The sequence below is a fragment of the Anguilla anguilla genome, chromosome 1 (genome assembly GCF_013347855.1).
Source record: "Anguilla anguilla isolate fAngAng1 chromosome 1, fAngAng1.pri, whole genome shotgun sequence".
Taxonomy (NCBI): Eukaryota; Metazoa; Chordata; class Actinopteri; order Anguilliformes; family Anguillidae; genus Anguilla; species Anguilla anguilla.
In genome coordinates, this window is record NC_049201.1 from 63,033,935 (window position 1) to 63,061,911 (window position 27,977).

The 27,977-nt window shown below is 40.8% G+C and overlaps 1 protein-coding gene and 1 long non-coding RNA gene across 4 annotated transcripts in view; one reads left to right on the forward strand and one right to left on the reverse strand.

Annotated features, from left to right (window-relative positions):
• The first annotated feature begins 1,041 nt into the window (after positions 1–1,041).
• On the forward strand, positions 1,042–5,874 carry LOC118230330. Of its 2 annotated transcripts, XR_004765828.1 has the most exons (4): positions 1,042–1,343; positions 3,578–3,707; positions 3,921–4,044; positions 4,774–5,874. It is a non-coding gene; the product is annotated as an uncharacterized LOC118230330 (long non-coding RNA). The 2 variants fall into 2 exon arrangements; XR_004765827.1 differs by lacking the exon at positions 1,042–1,343 and having other exon boundaries at positions 3,156–3,707.
• Positions 5,875–8,221: 2,347 nt separating this feature from the next.
• creb5b (cAMP responsive element binding protein 5b) overlaps positions 8,222–27,977 on the reverse strand; it is a 58,656-nt gene continuing 38,900 nt past the window's right edge. The window contains exons 8-11 of one of the 2 annotated variants that reach the window (XM_035395276.1): positions 17,656–17,985; positions 16,763–16,990; positions 15,113–15,221; positions 8,222–13,006 (exon numbers count right to left, since the gene is read on the reverse strand). In XM_035395276.1, the coding sequence (XP_035251167.1) occupies positions 12,852–13,006; positions 15,113–15,221; positions 16,763–16,990; positions 17,656–17,985 (822 nt within the window). In that variant the 3' untranslated portion in view covers positions 8,222–12,851. The remainder of the gene's footprint in view (positions 13,007–15,112; positions 15,222–16,762; positions 16,991–17,655; positions 17,986–27,977) is intronic. The other variant, XM_035395282.1, reaches the window with a different exon arrangement.

Below are 27,977 nucleotides of genomic sequence, written 5' to 3' on the forward strand. Positions count from 1 at the left end.
GCAATCTGCACCATTCACTCCACCACGGTAAGGGAGCCCATTTTGCCTCGTACCCTCTGTTGTGGTTGCGGGTGGAGCATTGGCTGCCCCTGGCTTGGGTGGAGGGGCTTCATATGGATGGGCCGCAAACAACGCCTGATTAACCAGTGTCAAGCTGTCAGAAATTAACATGGGTGGCATGAGCTGTTGCTTACTGTAGGGGAAGGCATGTGTCAGGTTTTACCAGCCACCCAGTGTTATGAGTTTAATTATTTGAGGCCCCAGGAGTTAACGTGTGAATAAGGCCCATTTTCTCTCTGCAGAAAAAGATGGCGGGCATTCACATGTACTTGGTCATTGACCAGCCAGTTTTACTGCACCTTAGCATGAATTCTTCTATAATGATTGTCCTCTTCCATATGAGCTATAAATTGGTATGTTAATGAGTATTGTATTATTAGTTCTCTTCCGCTTCTTTTATTAAATGAACGTTGTTGCAATGCCTTCCTGGTCTCCCAGCAAGATTTGGGAGCTAATGAGGATGCTGCATTTTACTTGAGACAGGCAGCCTTTTCAATGGCATTCCAGACGTGCTGTTTTTATCTATTTATCTTTTTTTTCTTTTTTTTGGAGTAGGGGTGGGGGCGTGGTTCATTCTTGCAAATGCCATGGGAAAGGGCTTTGTGTTGATTTTAATGATTATTATATGGGACTGTTGGCCCTTTGATAGAAATAACGTTTTCTGAGAAGGTATAAGCTGCTCTGTTCATCCAATTAAGGAATTTTTATCAGATACCTAAAGCTCAATCCTGCTTATAGGCATTAAAGGGGAATTACACTTTATAACACTTCTGCTTCTCATGGCTGATATTGTCCGTCTAATGAATGTGTCGCCCTTCATTTTTCGATTAGTTATTTCATTATGTTAATATTTTTGTTGTTTTCCTTTACAAATGCAGGAAGTAGACCCAGGCAGTTCAGTGTCGAACTCGAGGATGCATATCATTGCGCGACTTCTGATGTGGATGTACCTGCAGACAATAACATTAGGTTGGTCGTAGAAATAGTGTTGTGTGACTACTAGCTAGCGAAACCGAAAATGTCTGAGGACAAAGGAGATTTTGTTTTTGATCATGGGACTGTTGTGCCCTATCAATTCGAGCCGGAATACACAGAGCTGGCTGATTTGCAGGTTGATCGTGCGAGAGCGAGTCAGGAGCGGGCCGAGATTGAGGAAAAACAGGCTATTCCCAGGACAAACGGCAACTGGTGGTAGACATCCTGTGCATCACAGACAGACGCGATAGCGTTAGCCAGCCCGCATAGTATCAACCTCGATCGGTTCGACCAAGGAAGGGAAAACGGTGGGTACAGCTCCAGGCTTCAGACGGTCACCTTGGTAGTCGGTGCCTTCAAAGTAGTCGCTGCATACCCTTAGTCCTCGTTTATGTTTGGGTGTCTGATTGCATCCAACCATGTCTGGCACAAAGTTGCATCGCGTGGAAAACTATGAAAATGTGCTTTCAAGGAAAGTTTACCGGGGGCATTATGACAACCGGGTACAATGCACCTCATTATTACACTAATATCGCATCAAACAAAAGCTAGCAGATGTTAGTTTGTTCGATTTCAACGCCAAGTTAACGGAATGTTTTGCTTTGCTTCTTCTCGATTTTGCCGCAAAGCGAAATCGAAGAAGAAGAAAAAACTGGAAACCGTCCTATGTGGACTTGCGCTAAAAAAAAAATAGGTCTTTGTTTCTAACGTTAGACATTTAAAATGAAATAACTAATCGAAAAATGAAGGGCATTCATTAGAAGGACAATATCAGTCATGAGAAGCAGAAGTGTTATAAAGTGTAATTTCCCTTTAAATCATATTTCTGTCCATCACTGGACAGTATAAATATCAGGATGTTTCTGAAGAATTCATTTTTAGAATTATATTTGGGTGAAAACCAGAAGCCTGTTATTTTTCAAAGCTTCACCTCTGAGGTAGGAAAACAGCCTTGAGGGAGGGCCTGCTCTTGAATTTTATTCGACCTCATCTGCATAATTACCTCATTTAGATTTTAATTCGAAATACTAAAATTAGTGCTTCATTTGCCTATAAACCATCTTCCCAGTACATTACATTAGGAATATAATTAAAACCAATCTATTCTGACCAAAGTCTGAAGTTAACTTGTTTTTTCTTGCTTTGTCATTCAGATGTGCCTTTATGATATAAAGTTACCTTCTAACATGAGACCTCAAGGATAACCTTAACTTTGAATTGCTTATTGTATAAAAATGGATGAAATCTCAATTTTGTAGAATTAGGAAATAGTAACTTTGAGTTTGCATTAACGAAACCTTGATCTGAATGAATCAAAGGATGTGAAATGTGACCAGGTTATTGTTTTATGAATATTATAACACTGACACTATTTCACGCAATTTTCAGACCGGGTATACAGGGCCTGGAAGTAAGGTACAGATGAGCAACAAATTCTAAAAAGGAAGCATGTCATTGTCAAAGTATTTTAGTATACAGTGCTCATAACCTAGGACACCTAGTTTAGATCAGTCTAGAAATTATGAGACATTTTACGTAATTATATAAGTAATAAAATGACCCAAAAGCTTTACTTCACATTAACATTACTACATTTGGTGCCAATCATAGTCACTCAACATTGCACAATCATTTTGTTCAGGGGCTGCTGAGACGGCTTGGTATCAAGCGGATTCATATTCTAAAAATCAAGAAGGTGTCAAACAAGATGTCTTTTAGCACCACCCTCTTTCATTTGTGTCCTTTTTTAGGTTTGTATACAGACAGTTGCACGTTGTCATCTGTTTGTGCCCCACTCCCACTGCCTGAGAGAAAACTCCCTCTTTTTCTGGTTGATGTGGGACTTCTGCTCAGATTTATTTTGCTACATCATTTTTATTCTCTTTTCTACAGAGCCCTGATATGTTCATAGGTCTGTTCAGTTGTATCTTTGAAAGCTTTCCATCTTGGGTGACACATTGGTTATGTGCCACCCTGCAGGGTTGCTGGCCACAGTCAGCACTGGCAGTCAGGATTAGTCTCAGCTAGCACCATATGTTTCAAAGGGCCTATAAAAAAGAATTGATGAAAAATGTTTGTTTTTTTTGTTTTTTTTAAATAGTGTGTCGTAACACAAAACTCTCTGTCTCATCCAGTACACTTAAGACAAGTAGAGCACTGAAACCTTAGGACCTAGGAGTTTGAGCTGGGTAAAGGAGTCTGAAACCAAGAGGCAATGCACACAGGGGTGCCAGCCCGGGAGCTTTTTGTTACCTTTTTCTATTTCCTTGCATTCTACTTGCTGTGCCGATTCCCTTGTCAAGTGCACCTTCTGTTTTAAATATCCATACTGTACTGTATATTGAACACTCATTGAGCCTTGATATGTTGCTTTACCACTGACCTCTTGAAGCCCGCTGAATTTGGATTCTGTTTGTCCTTTGAATCTGGCTTTATGCTTCTCTGAACAGGAAATTAGAGACCAAGATAGATGCTACTGAGTAATGCTTTTATCAGGAGGTGGCAATGAATGTGTATTTATTTCTGGCTTTGCTCTCATTAGTCCAAATGATGGGAGATGAGTGGGGCGGGCATTGAAACTGCGTATATAAAAGGGCAGGCAGAGCTTCAGGAGACTCAAAGAAGTGCCACAAACTGATATTACTGCGTTCAACAACATCCAAGGTTGCAATGTGAGTCAGCAATGCGCAATATTAATATCTTTATTACTTAACATTGTTTTCAACTTTATCTGTGCACATTTCTTATAAATTTGCTGAGTAACTAATTTATCGTAATAAATTTAAAATTCTGCTCAATGTGTGCGTGTGTATGTATGTGTGTATGTGTGTGTGTGTATGTATGTGTATATGTGTGCGTGTGTGGTGCATGTACTTTTTGAACAGGCTAAGACCATCTCTCTGGGCAGCAGCAGCTGCTATGACACTCTTCATCACTTGTGTCACATCAAATCCTGTCTATAGTGAGGAAGAGTGGAAATCCCTCAGCAACCCTCAGAGCAGGATCCTGGTGAGACCTACTCCTCTTCCCTATAGCCTATGACTGCAATAGGCATTCTCCTTTCAGGCAGTCTAGGGATGGACTGAAAAGTTGACCTCGGTGATCTACTCATTTGATCAATGTGGAAACTTCATTGCTGTTTGCATTTGTGCTATCATGTAAAACTGGGAGGCATCAGAATTGCCCAACAGGCTATGGCCAGTCAAATATCAGTTGTGGTTTTCAGCCAGAGTTACCATATTGCCTATGCCTGGAGTGGGCTCCTAGTATCAATCACTATACATCACTATACAAATGGTCTGCTCCTGTGGTTAGTAAGAAAATTACTGTCTGAAGAGGAAATCGTAAATGTAAAAAAATATGAAATGTTGGCTATGTGGGTCCAGTTCAGAGAAATTGAAAGCTCTGGGCCAACAAAAGTGTTGTATGCATATAAGAACACACGTGCAATATGTAGTGTACAAATGTTGACAGAATTGTTGATTTTTTAAAGCTTTTTATTTCAAAATGTATATGTACTTGTTGCAACATTAATATTTAAAATCCACCATTTTAGGAATACAAGTTTCCTTTACAAGTTTGGTTCAAGCAAACATGCGGTCACATTCTCAATAATTAATTCAGTAATTATGGGCTACCGCATTTTTGTTTTTAATTGTATTGTTCCATTATCTCTTTTAACCACAGACGGAACACTTTAAAAACTTTATTCAGGACGTTTTTATACATGTTTTTCAGTTTTACCGAATCCTTCAGTCTTACTTCGACGGCAGGGGCGAGAACCTTTTGAATGTGGACAAAGTGGTTACGGGTTTGGACAGCAGTGCTGTGGATTCTTACCTGGACGAACACCTACACGGGCTGCAGAGCAACAGTTTACACGATGTTTAAAGATTTTGTTCAATGTCCTCGCTCAATCGGTGTACAATAGGCCTACTGTATGTCGCACTCTCAGTCGGGTGGTATTAAAATGTTGTTTGTATGCAGCTTCAGCTCATTTGTGTTATTTCAAATCTAACAGATTGGTTCCTCAATCAACCAGCAGTGCAAACCGTTTCTCCTCTGAACACGAACGCGCTTAATATTTCAGAAGTAGCCTCAGGTCGTCGGGCATTCTGGACAAGAAATCATGCGTTTGCCTGCTACTATTCAAGGTGAATCAACTTTTAAAACACAAGCTTTTGTGTTTGACGGTCAATGCCACTGGCTTCTATTATTTGTTGCAGTAATGCTCAGAGGAAAAGCGGAGTTATTGATGGTCCCTGTTCTAAAAGCAAATTTGGCGGCTACAGTAGCCTATCAATTAGGCTTGTTAAAAGTTATGTAAACTGCAAAATTACTCACCTCTTTCCATTATGATTTTAAGGTTAAGGATACGGGCACAACATGCGATCGTGACCGAGACACGCAGGTGGAAATGCATACGAACTTAAAATATTATTATTATTATTATTATTATTATTATTATTTGTTGTGCTATTTTTTATATCCTGTTGACTTTAGAAATGTTGCTCTGAATGCTGCTTCTTGATCTGCTTATTATGAGTTTCTGAGTATAATAAACGGTGTATGATTTTTTTATTGGGGGAGAGAGATGATTTGGCACCACTTAACTAGTCCTTACTAGAAGTTTGGCATCTGACGGTGACACCAGATGTCGCCAAACGCGCAGTCATATACGCACCGGGAATTATTTTCTGAGAAATCTCGCTGATCGTTGTTGTATCATTGCCAACAAGCTGTGTACAATTATTTTCGTATCGCATCATCTTTTTTCAATGTTAGATAAAAACAAAGACTGCTGTACAGTTGATTATAGAAATAAACATTTAATTCATGTTCAGGCCCTGTGCCATTTTTCTTTCACTGGCTGTTGTATCACCACTTCCTGATGTGAGGTGGCGCTGTTGATGCTTAGGTCAGGTTATAGGACCAAATCCACAAATTTTTTGGTAACAGAACATATTACTGTGAAAATGGTGCGCTCTCAAACATTTCACCGGCCCCATATAGATCTTTGCTGTCACATATTCGCCGTTCTTAAAAATGCAATTACCAATTTAGGCTACAGTTTTTTATAGTATTTTACTATTATTGTCGAAGCTTTATCGTACTATGATTAAGGTTGTAGTGCTACATGAAAACGCTAGAGGTAACGCTAACGTCGTCCTGCAGGCAGCAATGCTTTGCTGAAGTGTTGTTCACAGGGGCAACACCAGTAATTCTGGGCCCATGAAAAGTTCTTGCATTGGGCATAACCACCGCAAAAAATATTTATTGACTGCTCCTGTCAGCCAGGGGAATCGCCCTTTTGTTACTATGAATATAAAATAATTTTCTCGTCACATGTCACTCGACCTGCAAATTAATCTTTCTATGAAGTCAATATGGTCAATCATTGTCAAGGTTCCCCTTTAAGGAGAGTGACATATTTATGAGACAAGGTGGGTTTTTGTTTGTGTTTTTTGTTTTTCACCATCGGCAAATATGATTAAATTCAATGGCATGCTATCCTGTTCTCTTGTTCATAAGAAGATAAACTCTTTTTATCTGACTTTGGGGATTGGCCGAGACCACAGGTTCACCAAACAAACCTGTCCTGTCACTGAGGTAAAGCACCATGTTATTTACTTAGGATTAATTTCAGTGCAGTGTCTAGACAGTCTCAGAAGTTTGTTGGTTTTTTATAGACTGTTGTTAGGGAGTAATAGCCAGCATTGAGAGACTTTGACCCAGAGACAGAAAAGCTGAATGCACTGTGTATAGTAGCTGATCTGGACAGCTCAGTATATGGGGTGGGAGCAGAACCCCCATCAAACTCTCTGTACTGTTGAGGTCTGGGAAAAATGACAGAGATCAGGGACTGAACCTACTTTACATGTAGTAACTCTACCTGTAAACCCATAATATATGCCCATTGATACATACAACATATCTATTTATGCACAGACACGCAAATGCAAATACATACTTATGCAGGGGACATGGCTGGCGCCTTTATCCAGAGCAACTGGCTTGCACTCTTTACTTACAATCCATGTACACAGCTGGATATGTATTGAAGCAACCCAGGAAAACTACTTTCCACAAAATACACTGGTAAAGCCCCACCTGGTAATGAGGCCTACAGCCTCAGAGTTGTAAGCTCCTGTTCTCTTAGCATTGTGCTACCCACGTGCCTGGTTCCCACATACTGACAGTGAATACTGCCTCGTCAAGTCAGTCATAGTATCCTAAATGACTGCCTGCAACAACAGGACAAGTTGGGGAGCAGCACCATTGACTGTTCCTCCCCTTTTGGCTGATGTCAACCATTCCCGTTTCCCCCAAATCTTGGATATTTAGGATATTATGATATTACCTTTAGGATATTAAGCAATGGCAGCCTTACTCATAGGCAAATTACACACAAATTTGATTGGTTATCAGCCCAGGTATATATAGTAGAAGGTATGGCAACACCACCCCCACCCCCCACACTCACCCTCACCCTCCCTGGCAAGAATGGAGCTCTACACATTCCACTGAATGTTTTCATATTATGTATGGATATGCATGGTTGTGATGTAAATATGCACACCTACACAACATCGAGATTAACTCATCAAAATGAATTTTGTGAGAGACACCTGCCTCTTGTACTGCTATGGTGGCCAAGCTGGAGCTCAGCCAGTGTTTATCGTTAGTATGCCAGGCAACATTTTCTACATAAAAAAAAATATGATCTGGATGCTAATGATGTTCACCAAAATGATTTCTCAAGGGCATAATTTATTTTCTCTGTTAAACAGGCTGATTTCACGGTGGTAAGTTATGTGAGTCTTACTCTGCCAGTTTAAATGCAGCCCTGATGTCTGCAGCATAGCACTGGCAACATTCCACCAGTATGACACCACTTCATTTCAGTGTAATTGTTACTGAATGGGCAACACACTTCAGGGGAAGATCATACAATGGCAATTCAGGATTGCAATGTTAATTGTAAAAGGTTTTGCAACATTTTTACCGGCTTTGTCTCCAGTGGGATGATAAAGTGAAGCCACTGTCAAGTGAAGACAATAATCCCAGGTCCCCTGTGGAACAAACTATGGACAAGAGGAGATCTACGGCTGAACCAATTGGATAGATCACCACAACCAGACTCCCATAAGGACCACTCCTTCAAAAAACCACACCAACCACTGTGCCGTGTTATAGAACAAGTGCTTTATTTTCATACTGTACTGTAGCTTCAGTGATATTTTACATCTGTACAAATGCAAAAAAACACAAAACAACAGAAACAGTTCAAGGCATTAAACATTTCTTTTAAATGTACAAGGTTATGCAGACAAGTATGAATTCATTAATTCATTATGCATATTTAACAATAAACATGTCCTAATAGCAGAAATGACTCTTGACATAACATACATTTGAAAGTAACAACTGCTATGCAAACATTATTTACAAACATGTACCAAACATTGACTCCTTCCAGAAAGAAAGGTGGTTACATTACATGTACAAGATTACAAAATTATGGGATTCTATACAGTATTTATAGGTTTATATTTATAAGTTTATATTTAAAATGATAGTTATACTTTTATTTATGTATATGCATTGTTTCCCACCTAAAACGTACACACACACACACACACACACACGCAGACACATACACACACACAAACTCGCACACACTCACAAACCTCATGCTTTCCTGGTCTGATTACACAATTGACACAGGACACACCTTGTCTATCTCACTCATTTAGCCCATCTTCAACAGCAAAATAAAAAAGCACAGATAAACACATTACTTGTAAATTTTATGTTAAAAAACATTTTCCAGTTGAGGAGGATGAGAAGTAGCTGGCTATGTTCCTTTTTGTCATATGATGATATTAGAACAAGACACTGCCACCCAGAATCCGAAAATAAACCCCAAAGCCCCATCACTTAGAATATATGACAATGATAAAATTAGATACAAAATGTACTTTTCTGTTGAACTAGCAATTCTTGCCAGGACAATCCAAGAGGGAACAATTCCCTTTAATGACTGCCAAACTGCACAATCCCAACCCACCAGCATTGTTCACCACACAGAAAGGATGACAGAAAGCGCTATTCCAGTTCACGATTAGCACAAGTACTATTCACAATGTGCAAACTGGTTATCCATGGCTGCATTAAGAAAAAAAAAACATTCTGCTACATCATACAGTAGGAGGACTTATGAAAGACAGCAGACAGAGAACACCAACATATAACATTAAGACTGACAGAAAATATTAAAGCTTAAGGGCACCTTGGTCAGTCCACAAAGCTCTAGAAGTAAGGCTGAGATCTGTGAAAGATCTTGGCTTTTCTCTTCATTCCAATCACACACAAACACACACACTCATGCACACGCACACACACACACACACACACACACACAGTCCAAGACCTGTCAAATATGACACATTAATCACACATAAGCTTCATTGCCAAGACTATACAGAATGACCATGTCTCTCGCTGGTGCAGGGACAGAGAGAGACATTCAATCTAACTGCCATGGTGTTTTGTCCTTAGTAATAGATTTACACAAGTATGAAATTTGTGTTGATTACGCTACAGTGAGGTTGGTGGTCATTACAATTAATGATAAATACCGGCAGAGAATTAAAATAAAAATCATACTTGCTTAAATTCAAAGTTAAGAATAGAGCACCATTACAGTGATTAGAATGAACGTCACTCCAGAATATCACTGAGACTTCAATATGGCTGTTCTACCCTCTGATATCCCTAAGGACAAAGTGCATAGAGATCTACTGTACATAAGGTCTCCACATATTTATATTATTGCCAGACAGATCCAAATACAAGATCGGGCATGTCTAATGGATACTCAATTCAATGTTGCAGCAATGTTGGAGGTTGCTAATACAAGTATGCTGGTTTTGCAATGATGAAGAAATGTTTAGACATGTCTAGTTCTGACTTTTGTAGGGCCTTCAGAAAACAGTGGAGCTAATTAAACAAAATGAATTGTTTCCTATGTTAAACCAATAAACATTTACAGTCATTTACAGAAAACTGTAAAAACCATGGACTGCTTCTGGAGTAAAAGCGGGAGTTTGTGTTTGAAGGATTTTTTTCAGGGCTGATGAAAAAGCAAACTTGAAACTTCCCCCTACAGAATTCTACTCTTCTGTAAGGCTAAACCACTGAAGCTTATCAAACTGAGGAAGAAAGCTAAAATTCAGTGGTGGTTCAGTGCCTAGCAGACAATGCAGCCACCCAGGACTCAGGAGTTCTCTCATTCCCGAAAACCATTCCACCGAGTCATTTAAACCTCTTAGAGAATTATGGGTTCCCTGAATCTAAAGGACAGTGAGAAAATTATCCTGTTTCTAGGAGTGAATCTAAAATAAGGTCCACATCAGCCCACGCTTCATCCTTCAAAACACAAATGCAACCCTTCGACAAAACCAAGGCCAGGAAGCAGACATCAATCTTGTGGTACCCTTCACAAACAAGCAAAACTAGCAGTAGTCAGTTGTCAATCAGTGGGGAACATACACATTTTGTTAATGATTCAATTATTAATCTGCAAATTATATTAACTCTGATATCCCCTGTACTGAACTGCAAGAAAGCAAATACTGAAAATAATTCAGGCACATTGTGATATTTGAAAAGCAGAATCTGGTCTGTAACTGTGTTATAAAGGTAGGTATACCACTCATTGTAGATATCATTTATTACCATACATTAATAAAGACAGAAACTATTTTTAATGAACACTTTTCCATTGGCCAGCACAAGACATACTGACACAATTACAATTTGTGGAGGAGACACATTCATTTTTTTGTCAATCCACCACATAACCCATAGGGCTCAGTGCACAATCTTACCTGATTGATGCTGACAAATGTGGGCATTCTGTTTTCTGGTTTTCTGCATAAATTACATCTTATAGAGAATACTGAAGGCAATACTGGGTGAGACTTTGGAATGTTGCATTCATTTGGTGTTGATTGCGCCATCTAATCCAACAACCTGGGCTCAATACCAGAATGCGGTTAGTTGGATCCTATGTGGTATAACCACTGTACCCTAAGCAAGGTACTTAACCTGACTTGCTTCAGAATATCTAAATCTATATAAAATCATAATATAATGAGCATCAATATAAATGTCACTTCATTATGCATCAATGGGAACAGACAAATGTGGACTTTTGATAAAACATTTGTACAATCAGTTATGATCCAATTAAGTGATCGTTCACGACAGATTTTGAGTGGCGTTGATGGTTGCATAATTGTCACACCTGCTCATAAGTCAGACAGACGGCAGGGCACAGGTGATGAGGTATGTTAATATAATATAACTAACTGTTGAATCTCTCTCTAGGAGAAAACGAAGAAAGGAAAACAGAAAATGAGTAATATGCCATGCTTAATACAGTGCCTTCGTGGCATTGGTATCTAGGAAGGTGAAATCTGTACAGATAAGCACAATCTTTCTACTATAGGCCAAGAGTCTAAATCATGAATCACAACAAGGTGACGTAGCACTTATAAATTCGGCTTTAGCCAGTTGAGATCATCAGGATCAGTCACAAATTGCGATGTAATCACCAACAACATTCAGTCAATATCAAAAATCCTTACGTTAAATTTTTTTCTGAAAACCAGTATGTGAATGATTCATTTCAACTGATGTGCAATACATGTTTTTTTTGTGAAGGTGTGGAGTAAGCTACTGAAGTTGGCCTGGGAAAAATAAGGCATCTGCTGAATAAAAAGAAATGAATGAAATACTTCAAGACTGAACGATCGGACTCATTTAACACCACATGCAGACAGTGCTGTTTCAGCGATCATATTGGTCCATAATGAATGCAAAGTCAGACATCATGCTGGCTGCTAAACACAGAGAGTACACATTCCAAGCTGAGAGAAAGTGGAACATTCCTGTCATAGTGAGGTGACAGTATATTGGTCTACATGCTAAAACTTTGGAGGGTGTAACCAGGGCTGTGGAACATGCTTTATTACAACAAATAGTTTCAATATAGACTTATTCTGTTAATATTGTGTAGGTTTCATGGTATCAGTGGTAGGTTTGAAAAGAGTTTTTACTAATAAATCCATATAAATATAATCTATGATTTAATCTCAGTCCCCTCATAATTGCATTATACCATTCTTTGCACATTTGCCTTTTATTGACCCACACATTTTATTCATGAGGGGAATGCACAGAGTTATGAAAAGAACATTGCAGTTTCTCTCTTCTTTATGCACTGTGATTAATACCTGTATGGCAGCGCTTTCATTTGCAAAGCTGTTATATTTCAGGGCTGCAGTGTGATTCCTGAAGCGAGAGTTAATACTGATGGGAGAGCAGTAGCTGAAGTTGTCCAGGAAGCACCAAAGAAGAGCAAAAGACAGAAGTGCTGCCTGAGGCCTGAGCACTGCCTGGAAGGGTCACCAAGTGCAAGGGGGTTTGATGGTCAGGGGTGGCATTTGCATTTCTGACCAAAGTGGTCCCTTGGGTTTGTACCACAAATAGGGAGCATTTAAAAAAAAAAATCCCAGTTAAATGTTCAATGCATGAATTGCAAATCTCCCTTTTTTCAGTGAAAGAATCACAATGAATTTGACAAACATTTGTGAAGAACATAGATGAGTTAAATGAGTCTATAAAAATACATACTGTAAAAAGAGTTGCATTCCAGGCATCAGAGGTTTCTCTGTATAGGATCCTGAACGAGGACACAGCAGGGATGCTGTGATGGGCCACACCCTGCTGGGCAGAGCCACCAGTCTCTAGTGGATGGGGTTGATGTCTGTACGGTGGTTGAGCTGGCCAAGCACAGCGCTGCCCCCTACTGATGTGGTGGAGGTGGTGATGGTGTTGTGTTGGATGACCTGCTGCTGGGAGCATACGGGGGTGGGACTTTCTGCTGGGCTACTCTCCGGACCTGGTAACAGAAAGAAACCATCCGATTAGTGACCAGCCTGACTGAACACCTTGTGTGTGTGTGTGTGTGTGTGTGTGAGAAAGAGAGAGAGTGCGTGTGTGTGTGCGTGTATGCGTGTGTGTGCGTATGCGAGTGTGTGCGAGAGAGCGAGAGAGACAGAGAGAGAGGGTGTGAGAGAGAGAATACATGTTTATTCAGTGTTCCTATAACAAACAGCATACAGTACAAGAATGTATTGACTAAATACTCAACCTTCTCTGACACTCGTACACAAAATGCACATACCTCACCAATGGATACAAGATAAAATAAAAATAAAAAAATGAACAAGAAACACATACATAATTTTAATGTAAATAAATATGTTCTTTATTATATTGAGTATTTGGATATTACTTTGTAATGAGAAATAGAGTGAAAAATAAAATGCTTACACCTGAATGAATGAAACACTAATGACACAAGCCAATATACACATATTTACACTTCATAACAGTATACAAAATAAATCTTCCACACGAGAGTCAAAAGGATCTGTCTTATTTGTGCCGAGATTTACTACAGATGATTCCAAAATTTAAAATATTAATCAAGGAAAATGAAAGTATTGGGGTAACATTTCTTTAACTGGGGAGGCAACTGTGCCACAACAGAATCAAATTCCAGAATTTTGGGGCAACAAGTAGTATCCACTGAGGATTGTACCTCAGTGTATTTTGTCCTTAACTTTGTAAGATTTATTTAAGCAAATGTTACTGTTCTATTACACTCTTTTCTCAATATCATTACTGTTCAGCTGAGCTCATAACATTGCGTGACAAAAAACAACTTAATTTCACTTTACAGCATTAAGAAGGCAAGAGTATATTGCACTTATGTTAAAACAAATTTGAGCAATAATGCCTGCAAAACAGTGCTAGAAAACATAAAATTTTTAAAAACTTTGTACAAAATATACATTTTTTCAGATTATATAAAATATTCTAATGTATTGATATATAAAATATATAATATGTATCCTTAATAACTTTTTTTATTTCATTCTGCAATACTGTTGTTTGTGACAACACAGGTGTACCATAGATGAGTGTGATAGAAAACATTGACCAACATTCAGAACGACGGCTATGAGGGGTGAAGTCAAGCAATGGAGGCTATAAAGCACGGCCATGCTGACCAAGGTTTAATTTGAACTCCATATCCCATCTTCTCGCCACTGAATACTTTGCGCCTTGTTTTACTAGATGAACTCACACCATAGTCACCCATTATGTTTCCGCCAGCATGCAAGTGATTGACGCAGGAGAGAAAGTTCTTGTATGACTCTGATTTAAAAGACATGCAGGGCTGTCTCACCCTTCCTGAATGAGAACCGGAACATTTCTTTCCAGTTCCAAAAGACAAGACACACCCAAATCAATCGGTGGGTGTGCCTGTGATGTCATGACGTTCACAAAATGGTGAGGAGATGCAGATGAGATGCTGTTCCAAGAACAGCCCTGCAGCTCAAAGACAAGACACAGCCCCTAATCCATGAGTGTGAGAATTAACTCAAAACAAGGGCAGTGTCCTGTCTGACGGAGGCAGTCTGTGGTCCCTCACATCAGCTACGCTCAGAAAACTTGCCTGATTGGCTGGAAAGAAGCCGGTCTATTTCTCATGGTCTGGTCAGTGTCCACTGCACCATTAGAGCTGCGCATAAGCACACGTCTTTTCGGTCCAGTAAATGCGTCATTTCGCCGCACAGAAATGCACTTTAAGCTGGGCCAGCTGGGCTTTTGAGCGGGAAGGGCGGAGGCGGTGAGCATGGCCCATGCTGGAAGGACTCATGTCGGCTCCCTCAGACCAAACACCTTGCCTTCACAGACACAGATGTAGTTACGAAAGTCTTACCACTCCATATCACTAGAGAGCACAGTGGGCACTAATGTGTATTCCTGATTCTTTTGGGCTCTGCCTGTCTATCACACAGAGAGAGGAAGTTTGAGGAAGTAGACAGGAGAAACCCTGGGAGCCTTTATTATGCGGCTAGGCATCATTGTCTATCTTCCATCCGTCTGTTTTACTGTCACTCACAGCTTTGAGGGTGGCACAGGAGCTACTCACTGAGATACCCCTGGGACTCTTTCTGCATGGCTGTGATGGGACAGTCCTTGTGTGTCAACAGGAGCTGTTTGAGCTGTGTCACCTCATTCTTCAGCATGGTCACTTCATTCTGGAGGAAGAAAGGGGTACGTATACTTAAGAAAAGAAGACAAAACCTCCTTTAAGAAGTATAACTGGCCTTCTCATTTCTATAGCATTGGTGATCACCTCCACCTTCTGGCTAACACAAGTATTGCATTTTGAAATCACATAAAACATATTATTAATGATACAGTTACGTGTGATATATCTGGTGACCGAAGACAATTTGTGTAATTTATTAACGTACATATATTTGCTTATTCACAGCTGACAAGAAAGAGAATAAACCCATTATTTTCCTTGTGGCTCAATGCTTTGTTAGGCTGAGCCAGCAACATGTTTCTAGATTTTGTTTTAAGGTGAGGTTCCCCTAAACCAGACAGGCTTACACAGAGAATGCCGGTAAGTCTGGAGTCATTGGGTTACACTTCTGACTGAAATAAAGAGAGAGGGTAAACCTTTCAACTTCCTGTCTGCAATGAGCCTCAGATCTAACTTAGAGTCAAAATGTCCATTCCAAAGGAAGTGAAAACACATGGGCGCACTGAAAATATAGAAGTGAGGGTGCGGATGTCATGGAGTGATTTGAGCATTCGCCCTCATGAAAAACATAAAATATGTTAAAAATATATGTAATTCTGACAGAATATTTACAGGAACTTAGATAAACTTGTAATGTATGTATGGGAAATTATTTAAATTATTGTTCATTCCTGTGCAGTATGTGATGACATATATGAAGAATTTATTTAATTCATAAAATTATACATGCTTATACTCTGCAATACACGTATAAACTGAATATATCAAATGTAAATATGACAAGATATGCATTATGACATATTTTAAGTCAAGCATGTAAAGTATAATTATTCTATTTGGAGTTCATATTTCACAAAATGTTGCATTTCATATTTATGTCACCGTTTTTTAACAGTGGTGTGAGAGGGGGACCCTGGCCCTCACACTTCATTTTAGATGGAAGGCCTTCTCGGGGTATGTCCTAATGTACATCTTCACAGCTGCTCTTAAACTTTCCAATGCAGCTGGCCTCTGCGTATGTTCATATAGGTCCTGCTGATCTATATTTGACTTCAGGGACTGACTGAGCAGCCTTGCACCTGTGTGATGTATCCTTCCAGGAGCCGTCATCCACAGCTGGATTGCTTGGCATGAGCAGTGAAAGGCAATGCTCTATGTACAGCCTTAACAGAACCTCTCTGGTACTGGCTTTGGTGGTAAGGAGTACTGTGCTACGGTGAATCTGCATGAGCTGTGGAACCTTCTGACAGTAGTACAATCAATATTGTGTGCGTGTTTGATAAAGACACAATGTGCCTGCCTGAAATTTTGAGGAGGATATAGACTGTGGGTGCATTTTAACTGCATTTTAACTGCTATTTTCATGAATTTAAGCCAGTACCTGTCTGTATGTGTACTGACATTGTAAATCACTTCAGCTATATTTACACTGACACAGCGCAAGATTTTACTTGTGTGGATATTGATGTAGTACATGACTACTGTATACCTCTATATGTACACTCAGGTATACAAACAAGACTGTACCTGCAGCTGCATGTTGGTCTGCGTGAGCTCCTCTGCTTTCTTCTCTAATGACATCACCCACACTTTCCTCTTCTGTCTGCAGCGTGTGGCTGCCGCCCGGTTCCTCTCCAGGAACTTCCGCCGCCGCTCGTCTGGATCCTCATCTACGACCCGCCTGCGACGGCCTCCACTGGGCTGCGGAGGCTGCAGGGTCTGCGTTGGCTGCATTTGCTGCGCAGCCGGAGACAACTGCAAAAGCAAGGACAGGTAGGCATGGCGGTCACACGGAGAGGCCGAGAGAACTTACATCTGGCCCTGCCCGCACACACCCTACCACAGTCCTGGCAGCGGGCCAATCCTACGTCTGAAACCTCTTCTGTAACCCCTCTCCCCAGTCTGGACCCCCTGCCTAGCACCCAACCCCCATCTACCCCCTGCACCATTTTCCTGTCTGGAACTTCCCTAAAAACAACATATCCATGCAATGCGCCCCCCTTTCCCAGACTGCGAGAGCAGCGGGAGACTGCTCCACCTTATTAAAGAGGTGTCAAGAAGCAGTTTTCCACTGCCTACTTCCACTCAGACTCACAGTTATAAACTATACTGTGAACCACTAAGTTCCTAAAACTGTAATAAGTGCAAAAACAAATCCTGACATAAATAATACTCACACACTTTATAATCTGTAAGGTAGACTGAGGAAACTGCCTTTACACACCAGTGTCTGAGTCTTAAAATCAGGTCTCCGGTCTTAGTTTTGGCCTTGAGGCCACATACAGTAGCAGTGTAAATCTTGGAAAACATGCTTGATCTTGACCTCCTTGTGGGCGCTGCACACTCAGGTATCTAATTATACATTTATTTTGCTCATAATGAGACAGTGAGACAGATCTGTCTTGGGTGGCGGTATGTACCTGTGAAGGTGCTCCAGAGTGAATTGGTTGGTGTGGAGAGGTTTGATGGGTGTGGCCAGGGTGCAGGTGTGGCTGGTGCGAGTGGTGGTGGCCATGTGGATGGTGGTGCCCACTCTGAGCATGAGCCTGGGCGTGGCTGTGGTGGTGGTGGTGGGCGTGGTGCTGGTAGCCATGGGGTGGGCCCTGTAGGTGCTGGTGAGGGTGCGAGTGCAGGTGATGGTGCCCTGCCTGCTCCTGCCGTGATGACATCATCTCCATCATGTGACCCATGGTGTTCATGTTGCCGTTGGCGATGGCTCCTGGGTGGTGCGTGAGGGCAGCCTTTAGCCTCTGTGGAGAGAGATTGTTTCCATCAATAGCTGAGATTAATTTGCGGTCCTCTGAAGCCTCAGCTGTCTGGTTCTCTCTTTTAGGGGATTAGTTGGCTACTTATCCAAAGGTGAAAATATTGGCCGAGAATACATTGACTCACTCCAGTTTCCCTTTTTTACATGAGAAACAAAGCCACTACAGCAAAGTGAAGAATGCAGGACAATTCATCCCACCCCACAGTTCAAACTCTTCCCTGTCATCTCTCTCTTGGTCTGCTCACCCCCCCCCCCCCCCTTTCTGATGCACTTTTCCTCCACAGCCATGTGCCTCACTGTAAAGATTTTCCTGCCAAGTCCTTCTCCAGGTCAGTTTGGATCTGAGCCCAGGCAGAGAGCCGGACTCACGGCTGCGACACCCTCCCCACCTGGCCGGCGGAGTCTGGACGGCTCTGTTTTCTCTGCAGCATGCCAGTTTGCTTAACTGTGTGATCTACTTAGAGCTGCTGAGTGAATGTTTCTCAAGTGGCCAGCCTATGCAAGATGTGAGAGACTGATACAAGGTGAGCCTGTTCTCCCCCCCTACTCACCATACCCAGACCACCCCCCCCCCTTTCCTGGTGCTGTTTTTCTGGGCATCTCCAAAAGACAACCATGTGGGGAAAAGCACACAAACACTAATCCATAAGAACCAAAACATGTCTGCACGATTGATCGTTTGAAAGCCATCCCAATTACCTTTGACATCTTAAGAATAAATATGAACCCATGTCTGCCCCACTTTAATATGCTTGTTTACTTTTAAAGGCTGACAAATAACACTCCAGTAGTGGTTTCTGATGTAAAATGTGGTGAATATTATTGCACAGAGAGCTGGAAGTGCGGCACTGAGAATACTCTCGTCAGGGATAACTTGCCATTACCAGCCAAGAAAAATGTAGTTAGAATATGTATTTTCTTTTAATTGCTAAAATCATCAAATGTGATGTTTTCAACACTTAAGTCATTTCTTAAAATAGTCTGCAACTATATGACACTGCTATAGGGTAATTTTCTGCATTTATTATTTTTAAACTAGCATATAGCCGACATTATTTTTTTTTTCTCCAGGTGCAGTATGTAAATAGAGTAAGCTCAATGAAGTGTTGAAAGTCTAAAAACTCACTCTAGTGTTTCTTTTGCGCCTCTACATCATGAAACCTATGCACTTGTTGTACGTCGCTCTGGATAAGAGCGTCTGCTAAATGCCTATAATGTAATATAATGTAAAAACATTCTGGGAACAGTCAAAATAATAGCATTGTTTTGTAAAATTGGAATAAATAAAAATCTTAACATCATACCACATTTTGTCATTCAGCCTAATTGTGTACCCAGAGTCAACAAACTCAAAGTCTACTGCTATGATTATATGGCACTCTTAGCACTTTTAGAAAAGACTGGAAGATGGTAATGGGTAGTAGCTATACCCAGCAGGGTCATCACAACATGACAATTATTAATAAATCATGCTATTTAAATCAATAATGGGCCGAACTGCTTTACATGGAGTAACTTGATACAAGGTCTCAGCCACAAGATAAATAATCATACACCAGTCACTCTATATTCTACTGTTCTACTAGGCAAATGTTGTGAACTGATACAGTTTCATCATGCTGCTATTCATTATGAAAATGTTAGTTGACAACAAGTTTTATTATATGGTAGCAATTCAATTTCCCTAAACAGGTAACAATTAAAGTTGGTGTTGAAATAGTCCATAATTACAAACCTAATACCTAATACCTCAGTCCTAATATCATGTCTACCCCCACTAATACCAGCCTTAACCAAGCCACAAACCAAAACCATAGCCTGTTATTTATTAACACGGTTATGCAGCAATGCACACTTCCATTGCACGAGAATGTCGCAAAACAGCGCAATTACTCAAATAAGAGCAACTCTACAAGTACCAAATGGTTTTGCTCATCTCATTTATATAAGAAACCATCCTTGTGGCTCACAGTGGACTGTGGCATTGTGGCATTGTATCTTTGTGGCTCGCTGTATTTTTCTGGGAGGGAGGCATGTAAATCAATGGAGAGCCTTTCTCCTTCTGATAACTTGAGGGTTAATTTGTGAGAGAATCACACTTTAACACAGTGGATCCCTTTACCAGGAGGCAAACAGGACCATGGCTTACTGACCATCTTGCATAGCGTATGCTGTGCCAATGTAGAGGATGTGAACAGACCCTGGTTGGTATAGTGGGCAGGGTATTTTTTCCATACTGTGGGCAAGGCTCCCAGTCACACCCCACAGGGCCCACTTGGGATGGAAAATGAGGTACAGTCTGTCTGGAACAGCTTCTATATACAAGTCCCCTAAAACCCTGGTAACCTAAAATGGCTTCTATAGGGTTTCGCGTACAGTAAAAATGTGGAGGAAGATTTTGGCGATTGTTCATAGTCTAAATATTAACACTACAAACCCACTATCCCCAGTTTTGGCAGTGTGTTTAGTGCCAGGTGTACTTTCATTTTAGTGTGTAGCACTGTATGGAGCATAAAATGTTAACACTCTCCTGCATCTGACAAGTGTTGAACAGTTGATACAGCACTGAGAGCTTCATAAAGATACTGAACAGAACTGAAGCTGACTGATACTCATTTTATCATAGATGCAATTTTATGGCATGTTGAAGAAGTTGCTCCATATTCATCAATTCTGTTATATTTAATCCATATTGAATCCATATTGGGTGAACCATGTAGGAATTGCAGCCTGTTTTATAGACATTCCCTCCATTTTAGGAGACCAAAAGTAATAAGTCACACAGATAGTACTGTTTTTAAACTCAAATTTCTGCTGTGAATTCTTAATTTTCTTACAATTCTTAAACAAAAAGGCATAATTCTGATTTATACCCCAGAGAAGACTAGCATATAATAGTTTATGGTTTCCTTTAATCCAATACACTAAAAGGTTGTTGTGGCCTTGTCAAGTAAAATGTTTTTTCAGCTTGAAGCTCTTATTAACAATAATACTGTGCTGTCAAAATGGTTGTGCAAAGCCATCAGTATGAAACTGTTGACTTATCATGGAAAGTGACCCACAAAATCAGTAGGTTAATCTGCTAATGGCACAAAATTATCAAGTAAAAATGTAATTGACTGGGAGTTCTATTTGACATGTTACTGACAATGGTTTTAACTATGCAGTACCAGGTTGGAAAAAACTAAATCAAAACACACAAGAACTGAGATTTACCAAAAGAAGTGAAGCAAAATACAAAAACATAAATCTGCTTGAAGTATTATAGCACTTTAGCAGGTGTTTGTAGTAATAAAGAATAGTAAGCAAAAAGAAAAACAATACTGACAAAACAGTTATGATCGGTCTAGTTCAATGATCTCTTTGTCTCTCTCTCTTTCCCTCACCCTCTCCTTCTCTGCTTTCTTTCCCTCCCTTTCTCGCTGCCCTCCCTCCCCTCCCCCTCTATTCCAGATGCTGTCAGTCAGTCTAGCCCGTGTCCAGGGCTCCATATCTTTAACAAGCTGCACATTCATGATTCCCAGTGGGAGAGACAGCCAGCTGGCTGGGATATGAGTCCTGGGCCCAGACCAGCAAGCGACATCATCCCCCTACCCCCTCCTCCTCACTCCCGTCTCCACCCTCCCCTCTCTCTCTCAGTCCAGAGCAGCCCCTCACCCCCTCCTCCTCATTACTCTCTCCACCCACTCCTCTCTCTCTCTCTCTGTCCAGAGCTGCCCCCGCTGCCTCAAAGTTCTGCACAGAGCCCTGCCCATTTGCTTTCAACAATGATTTACAGCTCTGTGTGTGCATTGTCTGTCCAGCCCCAACTCTGAAACCACTCAGTTTACTGTACCACTGTAGTTCTTACCACAATGTAAAAACTACAACGACCAGGACACCCACACTCTACATGGGAGACCTGCGTGTCAGCTTCTTGTTAAAGTGGCTTGTTGTTAGTCACCTACAGCACATTTCAGTGAAGTATAGCTCTCCATTTCCACAAAGCAGGCTCCAGGCTTGCTCTGTGACAGACAGTTGTGGCAGATTCCAAATTAATTTTGTGAAGTAATTTTGTGTGGCTGTACAGTATGGCTGTCCACAAATAAACATTAAAGCTTGACAACCAACCCTCATATTTCTGTCCTCAAAGCATAGAGGCAGGTGGTACTATACTGGGAGAATCAAGGCATCTTCACTATAAGAATTGTAGGGCTAACTATCTACTTATGTTACTATGACTTCCATTCTTCACTGCATAAATATTCTACAGTAAATTGGCCAGAACATGTAGAGCAGTGTGGTTCAATAATGTTTGGCACATCACAGCAGAGCACACCATAGTACGATATGGCACTGCATAAAGATGTGCACTGTAATACAGATTGGAAATAGAGAAGAAAAAATGAATGTAGAGAAACAGGATGCTCTACAGCACAGGAAGATGTGGTCAGAAACTCAAACATCCCATTAACCGTTCAATTCTTCAGTACTTCAATTCAGTGACATTCTACATTTTCACACACTTTCCCAGACCAACACCCACCTCCATTTTATCCACTCTTCATTAGGTGAGCCATTTTCTTATAATCACTTCCTAATGCTATTTTAGTATTTTGTATATTTAATATACAAAATACTAAAATGTATTAGACAATGACATTGGTATAAATTAATATTCATAGGAAAGTAGTAATTAATTCTGTTTAATCCAGGGGTGCACAACAAGGGACAATCCATTTCAGGATTTTGTGTGATCATTTCCAACATTTATTTAATTAGCCCAATCATATCTTGATCTGACATGGGTATAAGCACCAGCTACAGCCGCAGACTGCAATTGTATCCTAGAGATTCACTGTGCTTGAGTACAGGAGTGAAGCAGTGTACTTTATAGAGCTATTGGAAAACTATATCTATGGTAATTGGTTAGAACAAAAACCAGCACGCAGATCAGCCCTCCAGGACCAGAGTTGCGCATCTCTGGTTTAATCAAATAAAAAATGTGTCATTTCACACAGTGGGAATTTAGTGTGACTCAAAAGGCCAAATAAAATCCATTTCCATTTTCAAAAACTTTCTCAGCAAACATAAAACAGTTATTTTAACTTAAAGGCTATAATGATCTCCATTTGCTCAAGTTAGCTTGTTTTAAGTGTATGTCTAAGGATTACAAAGTATAATCTAGAGCAGTACATCCTCCTAAACTTGCAGCCAGCCAATCAGCACACAAATGTGAGGTCCACCCCCATGAAAGCTCCAATCACACGTGGGAATTTAGAACCTATCGCTAGCTCCCTCCCTCCATCACTGGAGATGATCTCCTGTTCCCACAAAGGAGTGTGGAACACGCCATTCCAGCGCAGTCTGGAAGATCAGTAATGTGTTCCGAGTGTGGGTGAGCGGGCTGTCTGGACCTGGGTCTGCCCGGCCAGACAGTGGGTGGGGTGTGGGGTGGGGGAATAAATCACTCCAAATCCCTCCCCTTCACCGAATCAGCCCAGCGGGTGTTCATTTATCACACATTTTGATAGCCTTCCAGCTGGCAGAGACAGCGTTATCCATTTATTAATTCAATTACTCTGCTTATTTATCATGAGAGGCCCCTGTGAGTCACAGCAGGTCAGGATGCCAGAGGTTACACAGATAACATAGAGAGTTAAGTCTCCAACACACAGCTACACAACAAAGGGAGCAAAGTTACAGAATGCCCTGAAACAAACTGAGGGAGTAAAGACACGCAAAGACAACTACACAACTGAGCTGATTAAGTTTGACAACAAACACCCACACATTAAGAATATAAAGTCACAAGCTGTACAGTTAAATGGGTGTTATAGTTTACACTGTTCTACCATGCAAGACAGTAGATTTATATAGCATACAACTGTACAACAGAGCGTAATGCACCAGACAGCAGAACAAGATGCAAGATACAAAACATACAATACATCTCTATTAACAGAGGTTTGAGCTATATACCATACAGCTACATGAGGGAGTACAGTTGCACAACAACGCACAACTATACCACTGAGATAACACACAATGAGCACAATTTCAAAGAAATGTCAGAATTATTTTCATACACACAGACAAGTTCCATGAGAACTATGTATGCGACTTTAAATCAAGACTTCAAATCAATGACATTTAACACAACTCACTACGTTAATTATCTGGCTTCAGGACTCTGTTATGAGATCAAGCTGGAGTGTAGAAATTAGAGACTGTTTCAAGGCAAAAGTATAAACAGTAATACACTGCTGTATTTAAAAGGCATATTGTCATGCCAAAAACAACCGTCACCTCTGCAATTTATATAAAATATATTCATGTGTCAAAAATTTTGACTATTTTCAATAAAGTAAGCAGTGAAAAATAATGTTCTGATTTTTTTAAATAAAGGAGAATATTCTTGGATGTTAAAATATTTGGTCAAACTTCAGCAAGTCACCATTAAACAGGAAACATTAGTGAAAGAAATAGCCTCACCTTGACATGGGTTCAGGTGTCAGGCCTGGAGTTGACATTCGTAGGGAAGACACTCCTCAAAGCTCTGATCGGTGCCATCCGACACTGAGAAAAACCCTTATTCCAGCTCTGCATAAACCCAGCTTATGTATTCCAGTCCAGAACCACAGTGACGTAAAAACATTTTTCAGAGCGACAACCAGATTCTCTGAGGCTAGCTCCCTTTGTATTTACAAAACATCTCCCTGCTTCCACAATGATGGGTTTGAGACAAACGTGCATTTGCAGGACTGTGCTCATCATGGGGTCTGAGCCCCCACCTGCACTAACCTCTAATAACACACACCTTTCTCTAATTGCACTGCATACCGTATAGAAAACAGTCATTAGGCCAACACAGGTGTTAGTCAGTGACGTAAGTACTCCGTGTGGAGACCACACTCTCCATCAGGAAAGCCTGCCTCCAGACAATGTCTGCATTGACCTGCTCTCCCAGACAAACATGGCTTCCTCAAGAGGAACCTTCACTACGCAAAGCACTATGCACATTTTATGTACATCTCTAAGAAGGATGGAGGGAGAACAGGAGAGAGAGAGAGAGAGAGAGAGAGAGAGAGAGGGGAGATGATTTTGGCACCCTGGAACACTGACCCAACATCCTAAGCCATGTTATTACAGGCCTTTGATCACTGACTCAGGTACCACAAAGCCTCCTCCCTAAGCACACCATTTAATGTTTGATTTTCAGATATTCTATTAAATAAGTTTAAGTGCTTCTTGCTGATAATAATAAGTGCATAATTATTGACACATATTTCCTCTCCGAATTGATTTTTTGGTGATGTTTCAGAAGACACTTGCTGAATTTTGAGGAAAGTACACTCCGAAGAAAGTGTCTTCTCAAAATTTACCTTTGGGATTATGTTATGCAAATTTACTGTCAACATTTCAAAGACAGAGAATGAGAACTAGAGCTAGAAAGAGGAAGAGAGAGAATGTGTGGACAGGGGGTTGGAATTAATATTCATGCTGGTTCCTATGGAAATATTTACTGTAGGGAACTGTGGGACTCTGAGTGACACAGCAGCCTCTGTAGCATGTTGTGCGTGTTTGTAAGTTCCAAATAAATTGAGGCAGTAAACTGCTGGTAGTAATATTTGTGGGCTCTGGTCTTGTCAGTGTGGGATGCTATCAGCTTGATGGGGGCAATCCTCATTAACCCCCTGCCAGACTCAGGGGGTCTTACCAGGCCCCTTCCCTTTAAGGCACAGCAGTGCTCACTCAACACACCCCAAACTCAATGTCCCCCATTAGCTCAGTTTATTAGATCTCGCCGTCGCCCTGAGCGGCAGTACACCCTGCCAGCAAGCCCCTTCCTCCTTCCACCTCTATCCCTCATACCCACCCCTTCTCTTACCACAGTGCATCGTTCATAAATTGATTTCTTATGGGAGGGTGAGGGCTGCCAGTTTGGTGCATGTTATGTTGCTGCAGTGTTTCTACACTGGAACTGAGGTCCCAGACCTGACCCACCCTGGGCTGCTACCCAATAGTTCTGGTTTTTGCTTCTTCTAAGCACTGCCTTTCTCACACACAGACACCAAAACACAGTCTAGCATTCTTTCTGATGCACTTAACTAGCCTCTGAATCAGCACTGTATTTACAAAGCTAATGAGATATTCATTTCTCCATAAACAGCGATTGGCTTTTCAGCGGAACCATGATTCCTTTAGAAACTCTCACAGACAAGTCTTGAGAAAATGAGAGGTCAGAATTCTTGCCAAGAGTTTGAATAGGTTCACTCTTTGCCAGTAACTGTGGTTTAGTTTGCACATGAAGTTCAGATGTTGCCTCAAAATAAAATTTTGAGATGTTGAGCTGGCCACAGAAGCTCAATAGCCCACCTGCAGTGAGTTAGTCAAGCCTTGGGTTAGGGACCCCTTGACAAGGCAGTCTGAGTGAAAGAGGTTTCACTGTTAATGTGGTAGTAGTGTTATACTCCACGTTCTGGTTTAACAACCCACGTGGATGTGGATGTCTGATCTACCGATGGTGAGGTTCCGGGGGTAGGACAGTCTGGGTCTTCTGATAATCCTGACTGGTTTACCCAAGCCTGGAGTTTCAGAGAGCTGATCCATTCACAGGCCATGAACCGTGACCGAATGGCATCAACACACGCCTCCATCACTACAGCTAGAACAACAGGGTGTGATCCAAAGACAAACACGTGCTCCACAAGCCCTGCTGTCTGCCTATTCTGCTACTAGGACATGGACAGTACCGACTCTCCACACAAAAAGCAAACCCAGCCATTCTCAACTCAAGTGTGTGAACCACTAACAAAAATATCTTTCTTCTCTACATGATCTTTTCCAGAGAGTCCGTATTTGTTTCATTTGGAACCTAAATAACGTAACACCTTGGGTCAAGTTCCAGATCAAGCAGAAGAAGACCACAATGTGATATTACTGAAGCAAGACTAAATCTGTGTTTCAGACAATAGTACAGGTATATGTAAATTACTTTTTTTTAGTCTTTTTAAAATAATTTAAAACCTAGCAGAATGTCCAACCAAAGACCAGATTAAGAAAAAAGCCAATTTAACAACCATATCTGTCAGGACAGGTACACAGGAAGAAATGGACGATAGGGAGAGAAGTGGTAATTGAAAGTCACTGGAACCACCATATTGTCGTCTTGTTTAATCTTTTTCCAGCATACAACACCACAGTGCACAATGTTCGGTATAAAACAGTATGAAAAGAAAAAATGAAACAATGAGCATTGTCTCAGAACAATTCCTTATTTGGTATTGCATTAAAATTGATAAAGGGGATTATCAAGGACATGGTTTCCAGCTTGAGCTCATGTTGATCTCTTAGCCCTGTGACACCTTACTGGGGAGTAAGTGTGGGAGGGGGTCCATGGAGAGACGTCGCCTGTCCTAAATGCTGGTCAGAGATCCTGAAACGTACTCTCTTTAACCTCTAGGCTGAAATTTGTGTTTCATACACTTGTCTTATATGTCTGACTCTTAACTCTTTAGACACCCTTTACCACATCAACAGATTGACAGTAACTTCAAGCATGATATGTGAAAATGTGACTCTGTCTCTTTAACTCAGCTGTTTCAAACAATTCTTTTCACCTTAACCCGCTCCTGGATGTTTGAATGGCTAGCTGGATTTTTGCTCTGCAGCCTGCAGATTCAGCTGTGCTCTGAGCTCATCGTACTCCTTGGATGACATCATCCACCAACAATGCCACCATTCATACAGATGTTGTGGAAAATTGCTTACAAAAGCTGCATTTAGCTCCCATTAATAAGAGCTGCTCCTTCAATTTAATCTGAGAGTTACTCTAACATAAGTACACAGGTGGGACATAAAAAGAACCAAACCACAAGAATGCACATGCTAATCAGGTGGTTGCAAATAGCACCTTCTACACAATTCAACAGTTCATATTTTATTCACGCAAAGTTGATTATTCATTTCCTGAAAAGAGGAAATTTTTTTTAC